Genomic DNA, 14,033 nt, shown 5'->3' on the forward strand with positions numbered 1-14,033 from the left:
CCTCAATCCGAGTATTGTATTGGCAGTTCTGTGTTAGCAAAAACTTCAGAAGAAAAGGATTCAGGTGAACAGTGCAGTCAGGCGGTAGGGAAAGCAAGTAGGATGCTTGGCTGCATAGCTAGAGGTATAACAAGCAGGAAGAGGGAGATTATGATCCCGCTATATGGAGTGCTGGTGAGACCACATTTGGAGTACTGTGTTCAGTTCTGGAGACCTCACCTACAAAAAGATATTGACAAAATTGAACGGGTCCAAAGACAGGCTACAAGAATGGTGGAAGGTCTTAAGCATAAAACGTATCAGGAAAGACTTAATGAACTCAATGTGTATAGTCTGGAGGACAGAAGGGAAAGGGGGCACATGATTGAAACAGTTAAATATGTTAAATGGTTAAATAAGTTCCAGGAGGGAAGTGTTTTAATAGGAAAGTGAACACAAGAACAAGGGGACACAATCTGAAGTAGTTGGGGGAAAGATCAAAAGCAACATGAGAAAATATTATTTTACTGAAAGAATAGTAGATCCTTGGAAAAATCTTCCAGCAGACATGATAGATAAATCCACAGTAACTGAATTTAAACATGCCTGGGATAAACATATATCCATCCTAAGATAAAATACAGAAAATAGTATAAGGGCAGACTAGATGGACCATGAGGTCTTTTCCTGCCATCAGACTTCTATGTTTCTATCAGCACAAACCTGTAACACTACACCATCTATTATAACCTCCTGCTATCATTCTTCCTCAAAATTAAAATGTGACCAATGAAAAATTGTCCATCTCTGCTATAAAATGGACAGTGGAGATCCGTATTCTCAAACTGAAGATAATAATGAGCAAAATTAAAAGATATTGCATATCTTACTCCTGGCTAGGGAAAAGATGTTACATCTTTTTTTAACAAGTTCTCATTCAATTTGGTGACACATAATTTGTTTAATAAAGTCTTTCAAAGATGTTTTGAAGACAGTCTTATGGATGGAGTTTGACCTACAAACCTACAAGTTAACTGTAAAATTTCATAACATTATGGAGAAACACTGTTCACAGTTTATATACATTATTTAGGTACAGAGATCCTTGCATTTCTTTCTCATATGCTATCATATTTTGCTTCTTAGGTCCCAAAGGTGATTTTTTTTTCAAGAAGCAACTGGACTTCTTGCTTTTTCTTTGAAAATGTTTTGCTTGTCATTCAAGAAGCTTTTTCAGCTCCTGTAAAAGCATCTTTAGGGCAACATGATATCTCCATATACAGCTACCTCTTAGGAATAAAGTTGATGAAATTCTACACAAGCAGTTAGCTACTAGTGAGTAAATGGCATTTGAAAACAAAGACTATAGGTAATTTGGATTAAAAATGTCAGACAACCCAATTCATTTTCTTCTCATAGCATGGGCTTAATAAGTCAAATCAACGTATGTTTTTTTTCAATGGGTATGGGAAGGGAAACTTCAGTTGAAGTAATGTGCAATTAACTTCCTCAAATTACAGCAACTATGTAAATCCTTGTTTGGATTGAGCAGTATATAAACTGTAGCAAGCAAGCAAATAAATAACCCGAGTTCTCAATTCAGTCTGCAATTCTAATGGAAACAAACAATTAAATCCACCTTATTCTTTCCCTTTCAATCACCCCTTTATTCTAAACCTTTGATTTTAAATAATTATTTTACTTAAAATATTTATAATGACAAATTATATGAACTTGTTTTAAAAAATACACCCTGCCTTACATGATTGTCACTAGTGAACCCGCACAATTCGGGTCCGTACTGAATTTTGCGGTGTTCGATATGCCGAACACAAACCCAAAATTTTTCCAAACTTTGGGCAAAGTTCGAGGTCGTATTCGGTGTTCGGAGCTTTGACGTCACCGGCAGGTTGCTAAGGACGCCAAGGTGATCAATTCCTGGATTCCATGGAATCCAGGAAGTGATCACCTTGATGTCCTTAGCAACCTGCCGGTGATGTCAAAGCTCCGCCCCCAGAATCTCTTCATGGGAGGGATTCCCTGTTCGGGTTCAGTTTGGGTTTGGCTGAATTTTGCGTAAAATTCGGCCGAACTTGCCGAACCCGAACACCGTTGGGTTCGCCCATCACTAATTTTCACCCTACCTTGAACAGTACGATACTGAACCAATCCAAAGCGTTCATTGCTGATCTAAACGATGGACCTATTGCTGAAACTCTTAGCCATAACATAGTCCCATCCCTTTTTGTTCATATGTTTAAAACATTTATAAGACATATAGGAAAGTACTGGAAGCATGTTTGTACCTCTTTAGAGTAACTTACATCGTTACACCGAAGAATCAATGAAATACTACAAACAACGAAAGAGTCAAATAGTCCTTGTAGAATTGTTTGTTTTTTCCCTTAATTTAAAATCATTTATTTGCTGGACTTTATTTGCCACCTATCATAAGTGTTTTCCTTCAAAACAAAAGTTTTCCTAGTGTGGTTTTTAAACATTTTAGAGTCACAATTAAATGTTTCAATTAAGAAGAGCATAGCTATTTTAAGACATCAATTGCTTAGAAGCATAAAAAATGTGCCAAAAATGCCATACTATAGTATAAATATAAAATCATCATAATAAAGCCTGAGAATATAGAAGTGTCTTAGTGTTATACTTAACAGAGAACAAAGTAAATTGTAGGTAAATTATTGGGGAGGATATTATTGAAAGCAGGGCCACTACTGAAAAAAACTTTATATAGCTCATAGGAGACATTCAGAATAGGACCACTCAAAGCAATATCAGGACATGAAACAAAGAATCAAAGAGAAGAAGACACAGTTTTAAATTGCTGACTTACCATTCTGTTCCTGAAGTTTCTGAAATCATCCTCTAAGATACATTTGATCATATCTGGCTCAAATATCACGATGTACATTCGACGACCAATGTAATATCTGTATTCAGTTACAAAAGAACAGAAGAGGAAGGTTCCATTAGCAAGTAAAGTAAGCAAGCAAAATACTGTATTTTTTTGCACATAAGATGCACAAGACTATAAGATGCACATTAGGTCTAGTCTAGAGGAGGAAAACAAGAAAAAAAATCTTCCTCTCCCTCCCAGCATCCATCCGGTATTCAGCTGGCTAGCATCCTCGCAGCAAAAAGCAAACAGCTTGGTCAGCTTCAGTACGTTATCGCAGCCTCAGCACATGGCACTGTTCCATTGGACCCACCACCAATCAACTGGGAGCTGCTGCCATCACCAGGGACCACTGGAGCCTTTGCTGCCGAGCAGCTGATTGGCGGTTGGATCAGCCTCCTGGAATACTGCTGAGCTGTTCTAGATGATTGGCAGCAACGGCGAACAGCTAGGGGATGGTAGTGGCAAACGGCAGCAGCAGTGGCGACAAGCAGTGGCGGAAATCCCCGCCACTTAGAACAGCTGATTGACGTTATTCTGGGAGGCTGATCCAACCGCCAATCAGCTGCTCGGAAGCGAAGGTGCCAGTGTTTCCCAATAGCAGTGAACAGTAACAGCAGTGACAGACAGAAGTGACCAAATCCCCCTCCCCTGCCACAATATTTGCTCTGTAAGACTAATACACTTTTAATGGGGGGAAGTGCATCTTATAGTGAAAAAAATACGGTATATGGTCTTCCACGAAATAGCAACACTTAAGATGGAAGGAAGTCACAAGCACACACTTTCAAATATCAGAAGCTAATAAAAATTTTAAAAGGATTTGTTCAATATTGGTATTCATCAGAAGTTTCCTGGTCACTACTATTAGAATGTAGTAAAGAATCTAGTTTGATCTTAAGAAAAGTAATTTCATTGCTAATTTTTCTTTTGGTTTATGTGAGTTGCATATCAATTTCTGGAAGCAAGATTGAGCTGGAGAGATAGACAACAGAGTCCTTATTCTCTCTATTCCATGAAAGTTAAATAAAATATTAATTAACATTTTTGCTATGTCCTCATTACAACCACAATTGTAAAGTTCCCATGCCACACTAAAGCAAGATGTCATTTGTTTCTTTTTGCTGTGAGGACCCTGTCAACTGAAATATATTCAAGAAATCATAGTTTTATGCACAGGACTTAGTCTAAGATGTGAAGCCAACCATTGTGTTGTGTCTTTAGACCTAATAAAGAAATGTATACCAACAGGGTTTAGCATAGTTCATTTTAATGTCAATCGCACTACGAACATTACTGAATAAACAAGTAGTGTACAATAACACATAACCCAAATTCTTACAAGAATACATATAGCTTCTATGAAACTTCCCCCTTCCAACTGTAATCTCATATATTTTCAGAGGGATAAAGTTAACCATTTCAAAGACACAATGTTCCTGACAGCATGATATTTTCCAGAATAATGATATTAATTGTAGCAATTACTTGTGCCATCAGTAACTTTAGAGAAAGAAATTGGGAAAAAACATTGCAAAATTGCTCTCGACATGGGGCTACCTTTAAAGAGTGTTCGGAAACTGCCGATCGTGCAGAATGTGGCCGAGAGATCTATTGTGGGGCTCCCTAGATTCACCCATGTCTCGTCAACACTCCACGGTCTGCATTGGTTGCCGATTAGTTTCTGGTCACAATTTAAAGTGTTGGTAATGACCTATAAAGCCCTACATGGCATCGGACCAGAATACCTTTGGAATCATCTTCTGCCGCACGAATCCCAGTGACCAATTAGGTCCCACAGAGTTGGCCTTCTCCAGGTCCCGTCAACTAAACAATGTCATCTGGCGGGCTCCAGGGGAAGAGCCTTCTCTGGGGTGGCCCTGGCCCTCTGGAATCAACTCGCCCCAGAGATAATAACCGCCCCCACCCTCCTTGCCTTTCGTAAATTATTATTATTATTTATTAGATTTGAAAATTACTGAAAACCCACCTATGTCATCAGGCATGGGGAAATTGAGCCCCTGAATTTATATTATTTATGTATGGTATGTATTGTATTGTTTTAATAATGGGTTTTTAGATGTTTTTTAAATGTATTAGATTTGTTTACATTGTTGTTATTGTTGTGTGCCGCTCCGAGTCTCCGGAGAGGGGCGGCATACAAATGTAATAAGTTGAGTTGAGTTGAGTTGAGTTGAGTTGAGTTGAGTTGAGTTGAATTGAATTGAATTGAATTGAATTGAATTAAATTAAATTAAATTAAATTAAATTAAATTAAATTAAATTAAATTAAATTAAATTAAATTAAATTAAATTAAATTAAATTAAATTAAATTAAATTAAATTAAATTAAATTAAATTAAATTAAATTAAATTAAATTAAATTAAATTAAATTAAATTAAATTAAATTAAATTAAATTAAATTAAATTAAATTAAATTAAATTAAATTAAATTAAATTAAATTAAATTACATTAAATTAAATTAAATTACAGAAATCCTATCAAACACAAATGATTTTTTTAAATAGGCAAGGGAAATTGAGCAAAATGTCTTTTATGTAAAGATGCCTTTAATTGAGTCAATCTGCAATCAGGAAAAAATGTATGAAGAAAAAGTGAAGTATAAAGCAGCCTGTTACTTCCTTTCATCTCCAGCAGCAGCTCTAACCTCAAACACTTTGCTCTGGGTTTCTTTTCCACCAGCGTATTTGCAGTATATGTCACCCAGCCTTAATTGGTAAATAAAAGATGCTGAGACATGGAAACGACTGGGAGGATGCACTGGAGCACTGAGATGGAAGACAGATAGCTTTGGCTTTTCAAGATTACTAAGTACAACCTTATCATAGGTAAACACCACCAATATTTTTCCTATAATGCAAAATAATTTGGTTTACTTTCAAATTCTTATTCAGATCGTGTCAAAGGGATTTGCAAACTGTGCTCAAAAGGATAGAATGTACAAGTTTTAGTGAGTATATTCAATGTTGTGTTTAGGCAGTGGGAAGAGAGCATTTTTATCTTTCACTCCTCGAATAAAACACTATTTTATTTGTCTTCATTTCTTCATTGTGTAGTATTAGTTATCGAGTACCACGTTGCTTTCCTCTATGGGACACATTTCATCGTTTTCCCCATTTCATCAACCAACAATTTCATGGTGTTGGCCAGAATAAGCAGTGATGCATGCAGTGTTCCCTCTAATTTTTTGGGGGGGTGGGCGGAAAAGTATTGTGTCTGAGCGGCAGTCCCTTTGGGACTGGGCGGCACAGAAATAATAAATAAATAAATAAATGAATAAATGAATAAATAAATAAACAAACAAACAAACAAATAAAAAACCCACCCTGTTTTGCCTCAGAGAATATCAAAATAAAATACTGTACTGTGTGTCTATAACAGTGAGCTCATAATAGGGCAACTCTATCAATATCAAAATGCCACTTAAATAGTTGAGCTCGTTTCAAACTAGATTTTGATTTTCTTTCTCTCTTCCTTACTCCCATTCTTTTTCTTTCTCTTTTCCTTCCTCTCTTTTTTCTATCTGTTTCTCTCTCTTCCTCTCTCTCTCTCCTTCCCTCTCACTCTTTCCCTCTCGGCTTCTGGGCAGGTTTGGAAAACTCTGAGTTGATGATGATTTTTAAGTGAGCGATTGCTCACTACTCAGCTTAGAGGGAACTATGGATGCATGCTGCCCTGCTCCCCTTACAAACACACACATACACACACATTGCACAAATGTTTATTCAAAACACACACACATACAGAGTCACCAGTGATGAATTCTGCCACACTCCGCTCACATACTACACACATAGAGCAAGATTTCTACAAATGTTTATTCAACATCCCCAGTCCATACACAATAGGTAGAAATATAGAAACATGGAAACGTAGAAGATTGACAGCAGAAAAAGACCTCATGGTCCATCTAGTCTGCCCTTAAACTATTTCCTGTATTTTATCTTAGGATGGATATACAGTGGTATCTCTACTTAAGAACGCCTCTACTTAAGAACTTTTCTACATAAGAACCGGATGTTCAAGATTTTTTCCCCTCTTCTTAAGAACCATTTTCTATTTAAGAACCTGAGGCCGGAAAAATTTCCCAGGAAATTTGAGAGCGGCACGAAGGCCCGGCCAGTTTCCTGCCATTCCCCCTGGGTTTCTCTCTCTGGCGCAGTGTATGGGAGGCAGCCTCGTGCCAAGTATATGGGAGGCGCGTGCTCCTCCTCGCCACCTCAGAGTCCCTCTTTTTTATTTTTAAAGCCTTAAAGTTTTGGATTTTTTTTAATTCCCCTCACCTTCTTCTTTCGGTCCTCCTCTTCTTCTTTCTCCTCCCATCCAAATTCTGAGCTTTTATTTCTTTCCTAATGGGTCTGCATGCATTATTTGCTTTTACATTGAATCCTACGGGAAAAATTGCTTCTACTTACAAACTTTTCTACTTAAGGACAGTGTTCCCTCTAATTTTTTGGGGTGGGTGGGCGGAAAAGTATAGTGTCTGAGCGGCAGTCCCTTTGGGACTGGGCGGCACAGAAATAATAAATAAATAAATAAATAAATAAATAAATAAATAAATAAATAAATAAATAAATAAACAAACAAACAAACAAACAAACAAACAAACAAATAAAAACCTCACCCTGTTTTGCCTCAGAGAATATCAAAATAAAATACTGTACTGTGTGTCTATAACAGTGAGCTCATAATAGGGCAACTCTATCAATATCAAAATGCCACTTAAATAGTTGAGCTAGTTTCAAACTAGATTTTGATTTTCTTTCTCTCTTCCTTACTCCCATTCTTTTTCTTTTTCTTTTCCTTCCTCTCTTTTTTTCTATCTGTTTCTCTCTCTTCCTCTCTTCCTCTCTCTCTCCTTCCCTCTCACTCTTTCCCTCTCGGCTTCTGGGCAGGTTTGGAAAATTCTGAGTTGATGATGATTTTTAAGTGAGCGATTGCTCACTGCTCAGCTTAGAGGGAACTATGCCTAAAGACCTGGTCACAGAATGAATTAATTCTTAAGTAGAGGTACCACTGTATTTATATCCAAGACATTTACTTATCAAGACCAATTCTCTTACATCGCCTCAAGAGGGAGCCAAAGAGATTTTGTTCCCACAAATTAAGTTGCTGGGTTACTAATGTCTCTGTACCTTTTCTTGTAAATTAAAAGAAGAAAGAAACTGTGAGGGAGTTGAGGTTTAGATCAGCGTACTGTAAGTTGTCACCCTTCAAGATGTTACAGTTTTATGTTTATTTTTTAAAGTTTGCACAGATCACATGCTTCAAAAACAAACACACACACACACATCTCTCAAATACAGATTCCTATAAGCAAATATCTATTATTATTGAAAAGTTAAAAATATATTATGCACACTTCCGCTGTCCTATCACTTTAAACATTTATCTGCACTATATACGCACCGGTCAAAAAGTTTATGCTATGAAAAAAACTACCACCATGAAATAAAATAAAGCTTCAAGCAAACAAAGGAGCCAAATAGTGAAAAGAAAGAGAAGTACACAGATAAAATAGATGTCAGCTAAAAACTTAACACATCCAATTAAACAAGAACCTACTGTACCACAAGAGTTTTTTCTACACCAGTCTAGCCTGGGGAGGGAAGGTGAAATATATGTTCCACAATGTAGAATTGCCTCCCCCCACCAAGCAAATAAAAGCTGAGATGAAAAAAAGAAACTGGTCTGAGGGCATAAGGAGACTGATATTATAATAATAATAATAATAATAATAATAATAATAATAATAATAACAACAACAACAACAACAACAACAACAACACTGTCTGCACTTCTATTCTACTAGTTTTTCTCATCATTCCTATCACCCATTTCCTCCCATGTTGACTGTATGACTGTAACTTGTTGCTTATATCCCAAGATTTTTATTAATATTGCTTCTTCATTGCTTATTTGACCCCTATGACAATCATTAAGTGTTGTACCACATGATTCCTGACAAATGTATATTTTATTTTATGTATGCTCAGAGCATATGCACCAAGACAAATTCCTTGTATGTCCAATCACACTTGGCCAATAAAAATTCTATTCTATTCTATTCTATTCTATAATAATAATAATAATAATAATAATAATAATAATAATAATAATTTATTAGATTTGTATGCCGCCCTTTTCCGAAGACTCGGGGCGTCTCACAACAATAATAAAAACAATATTATAGCGAAACAAATCTAATATTTAAAAAGAACCCTATCATATTTAAAAACCAAACAACACATACATACCAACCATAAAATATAAAAAGCCTGGGAGAAAAGGTGTCTCAACTCCCCCATGCCTGGCAGTATAGGTGGGTCTTGAGTAGTTTATGAAAGACAAGGGGGGTGGGGGCAGTTCTAATCTCTGGGGGGAGTTGATTCCAGAGGGCTGGGGCCGCCACAGAGAAGGCATCATCCATCAACGCGACCAAAGCAGTTTCCTTGCTGTAGCCGGGCCTGAATCCAGACTGTTGAGGACCTAGATAATCAGCTTCTTCCAAGGACCGCTGGAGTTGGAGCGCCACCACCTTCTCAACAACCTTCCCCATAAAGGGAAGGTTGGAGACTGGACGGTAGTTTTTAAGCATGGCTGGGTCCAGGGAAGGCTTCTTGATATGTCAAAAAGTCTATTCATAGAAAACAATAGATTAAAAAGATAACTACTATATTTTTAATAGATTTTTCTCATGTTCCTAGAACATTTTTTAAAAAATTTGTGGATGCCTTATTTTTTTTTTTTTTTTAAAAGCAAAGATGTACTGCTAAAATGGCTATTTACCAGGGATAACTTGCTCCTCTTGAAATCACATCTTAAGATGCAGGAACCTTGCATCTTTTTCCTGTAATACATGAATACCAGAGTACTCATGAAATACCTGACCTACTCATTTCATAGCTTGGCTGCTAATAGATTAATATGTTTTGAACTGCTGATAACCTAGTACAGAACAATTAGAATTAGAATGAGCCTATCTTTAACCAAAGTGCAATCGTGGGGTTTTTAAACAAGTGGTGGATAGTCAGAAGTAGAATAAATAGAATTAGCGTAAATAAAGCCAATCAATAAATAAAGAAGTATGTAGTGGGAAAGACTCAATAGGAAGAATTATATCCCTTTTAGCATATATGAAATCTAGAAAGAATGTTATTAGTGAACATGTTATTCTTGGCAAAGAGTTGTCAATCAATCAGAATAGAGTGGGAAAAGACCTTTGAGGTCTTCAAGTCTCAAAGCAGGGGACCCTGGTCTATACCATTTTAGACAAGTGGCTGTCCATCTTAAAAACCTCCAGTGATGAAGCATGCACAATTCAATGTGTTGGTTATGACCTATAAAGCCCTTCATGGCACTGGACCAGATTATCTCAGGGACCGCCTTCTGCTGCACGAATCCCAGCGACCAGTTCGGTCCCACAGAGTGGGTCTTCTCCGGGTCCCGTCAACTAAACAATGTCGCTTGGCAGGACCCAGGGGAAGAGCCTTCTCTGTGGCGGCCCCGGCCCTCTGGAACCAACTCCCCCAGAGATTAGAATTGCCCCTACTCTCCTTGCCTTTCGTAAGCTACTTAAAACCCACCTCTGCCGCCAGGCATGGGGGATTTGAGATACCCTTTCCCCCTAGGCCTTTACAATTTTATGCATGATATGTCTGTCTGTATGTATGTTTGGTTTTTTATTATAATGGGTTTTAATTGTTTTTTAGTATTGGATTATTGTTATACGCTGTCTTATTATTGCTGTTAGCCGCCCCGAGTCTCTGGAGAGGGGTGGCATACAAATCCAATAAATAAATAAATAAATAAAATAAATGCACAACTTCTGAAGGCAAACACTTCCACTGGTTAACTCACTGTTAGGAGGTTTCTCATATTCTTATATTCCAATTTTATTTTGATCTCTATTCATCAAATAAACAGTCGGCCACATTCTCTGGACAAAAATATAAATAGTGATGTAGTTGTTTGTCCTATTGAATCTCTGTGGATATCTAGTTTCAAAAATCTGAAAAATATTTTGAATGAATGAAAATCAAAACTTGAATAAATTCACAATTATTTTTTACTCTTTGGTTTGCATTCTCTTTCTTTCATCTGAACAGTGTGGTTTATATTTAAATTTTGGAGCTCAGTGATATCTTTTTTGAAGTGGAATACTCCAAACTGCAGACCAAAACCATGATTAGTATCAAAATGCAATGTGAAACTAGCCTCCCTCTAGCAACATCAATGCCTATTGTGATAACATAGACAGACATATAGGCAGTAATTACAAGTTTGCTAATCTGTTCTCAGTTTCCAGTTAATTTATCCATGGAAACTTTACTTGCAAAACAAGTGTTCAAATTTTTAGCAATGCATATTATTCTTATATGAAGCTTTCTAGTCAACACCTACCATCTTCAACCAGAGGAAGTCTACAATTAGTTCTATTATATGAGAAGATTATTCATATACAACCAGAGGGTATCACATTATGGAAATACAAAATGTATCCAACATTCATTTTCAGAAACTGTGCCTTTGTTATTTGCCTGCTATACTCTAAATTACAATTGCTATTATCTATGCTGCTCCAATTGTACCATCGTCCAATGGATTTGATCAAAAAGAGCATGAATTTCAGTGACCAGAGTCAGCCTTCTCCAGGTCCCGTCAACTAGACAATGTTGCTTGGCGGGGCATAGGGGAAGAGCCTTCTCTGCAGGTGGGGGATGGCCCTCCGGAATCAGATCCCCCCCCCCCCCCCGGAGATTCGCACTGTCCCCACCCTCTTCACCTTTTGCAAGAGTTTTAAGACTCATTTATGCCACCAGCCTTAGGGCGATTAGATCTCAACCCCCTGGCAGACGAAATGTTTGCATGGCTATTGTTTGAATGGGTGTGGCTGATTTTTAACACAACTGGGGGATTTTAGATTGTTTGTATAGTTTTAATTTAATTGGATTTGCTATTGTATTTGTTGTTTTTATACATTGTAAGCTGCCCCGAGTCCTCGGAGAGGGATGGCATATAAATCCAATAAATAAATAAATAGATAAAATTTAGATAAAGTCTTCAAATGTTCTGACCGTTTAATATACATTTACTTAGCAATACCTATTCGCTCATCCTTTTTAACAACTGTATAAGGTAACTCAGCAGTATTCTCAATATACTGCAAAAGACATGGTTCAGAAGAAGAACATTAGCTTATTAAAGGCACCTTGTAAGTTGGTGATAAGATCTAAGCAGGGCCCCCCAGAACTCAGTTTATCAATTGCAAGGCACAAATATTCTTTAAGGTGTTTTGCAAATATTTTGTCTGCCTTTGCAGAATGCTACTTGCATAATAAGAATCATGGACCAATATCTAAATACACCCTCGATCATCGCGAGGGTTCCGTTCCAGGACCCCAAGCGATGATCGATTTTTCGCGAAGTAGCGGTGCGGAAGTAAAAACACCATCCGCGCGTGCGCAGATGGTGTTTTTACTTCCACCGCCGCCCGCCCTTCACCCGCCGTTGCCAGCTCTGCTTCCCAAGCCTGCTAATGAAATCCAACCCACGGCGGCCCTTTCCCTCTCCAGGCTGCAGGCGGGGTCCGGAGAACAATGCCTGGCGCCACGCGCCCGGCTGGGCTTTTTTCCCCCATTTCCCCTCGGGTGGAATTTCAGACCCTCCGCCGGTTGGATTTCATTAGCAGGCTCGATAGCAAGTTCTTCCTCCCTTTAGAAAGCCCCGCAGCCTCCTCCGCCCGGCGGGAGGAGGGAAAAGGCCGCCAGCGAGGACCCGCAAAGCCGCCGTCGCCGCCGCAGCGAGGCCGAGCTGCCCGCTCCCACGGCACGGGCTCCCAACACAGCGCCGCTCAGCCCGGCCTCGGCGACGCCTCCGCGGATCCGCCAGCCCAGCCGAGCGACGCCTCTCTGGTCTGGGCGAAGGCAGTGGGCAGTCCCCGCCGCAGCAGTCCCCGCGGGCACCGCGCGCCAAGGGCCGGCCAGGCCGCCGGCCAACAAAGGGGCTCCCTCGCCTCCCTCGTTCGGGCAGGTTTACAAAGGCAGCGCGGCAACTTGGAGCCCCGCGCGCCCCGCAGCCCCCGCCACGCCTCGCCCGCCCCCGCCTGGCCGGCGCTCCGGCTACCCCCGGCTGAGGAAGAACCGAGTAGCCCCCGCCCTCCCCCGCCCGGCTCCCTTCAGCCCCCCGGGGTCAAGCGGGCGGGGGGCGGCCGGGACCTCGCCTGTCTCCGCCGCCCGCATCGCCCCTCCGACGGGCCGGCCTCCCCCGCCCGCCTCTGCTGCTTCCCTCGGCCCCCTTTGGCCCCGTCGCCTCCTCCCCGCCTGCCTTTCCTCGCCAAGCGCACGAAAAAAAAGAGAGAAGGCTTCTACCAGATGCCGGGGACGGCGGGCAGGGGCATGAAGGATCTCTTGCGGGGGAAAAGCCGCTAGCCAGCTTTCGGAGCTCCTCCGCCATCACCCGGCTTCTGGTAGAAGCCTTCTCTCTTTTTTTTCGTGCGCTTGGCGAGGAAAGGCAGGCGGGGAGGAGGCGACGGGGCCAAAGGGGGCCGAGGGAAGCTCGGCTGCGGTCGAGAGAGAAACGGCTTGGGCTCGCCGCAAGAAAAAAAAGAGACAGGCTTTTAGTTTTGGCTGCGGGGGGAGGGAATCCCGCCGCAAGGTAAGCTTCGGGGCGGGGCGGGCGGGGCCCTTTTGTGCCAGTCGGGGAGGCGGTGGCGGCTGCAGCAGAGGCGGGCGGGGGAGGCCGGCCCGCCGGAGGGGCGATGCGGGCGGCGGAGACAGGCGAGGTCCCGGCCGCCCCCCGCCCACTTGGCCCCAGACCGGTGCAGCAGGAAAGGGACGGAGAAGGCTCACTGGCAGCCCTTGCCCATCGCCGCGCCTTCGCTTCCCCCCCTCCCCCACTGGATCCGGCAGCATGCTGAGGGGAATTGCCGCGGACTGGAAAAACCGCCACCCTTCGCCGGGAGTGCCATTCGTGGCTCTCTCGGGTGAGGACTGAAGGGAGGGTCCGTGCGCGGCCAGCTGGGTGGCGATGCCAAGGCGGCCCGGGGTTTTGGGGGGCTGTTTTTTCCCCCTTTCGGCGGCTTTGGGAAGAACCTTGCCAGGTGATGCGGCGCTGAAGGC

At 41.0% G+C, this 14,033-nt stretch overlaps 1 protein-coding gene across 4 annotated transcripts in view; it reads right to left on the reverse strand.

The window, feature by feature from the left end:
• The window catches only part of TBXAS1 (thromboxane A synthase 1), a 324,636-nt gene that overhangs the window by 168,854 nt on the left and 141,749 nt on the right, over positions 1–14,033 (reverse strand). For all 4 annotated transcript variants that reach the window (XM_070756310.1, XM_070756309.1, XM_070756307.1 and 1 more), the window contains one exon: positions 2,828–2,924. In XM_070756310.1, coding sequence (XP_070612411.1) covers positions 2,828–2,924 — 97 coding nt within the window. The remainder of the gene's footprint in view (positions 1–2,827; positions 2,925–14,033) is intronic.

This window comes from Erythrolamprus reginae, chromosome 6, assembly GCF_031021105.1.
Source record: "Erythrolamprus reginae isolate rEryReg1 chromosome 6, rEryReg1.hap1, whole genome shotgun sequence".
NCBI classification, from domain to species: domain Eukaryota; kingdom Metazoa; phylum Chordata; class Lepidosauria; order Squamata; family Dipsadidae; genus Erythrolamprus; species Erythrolamprus reginae.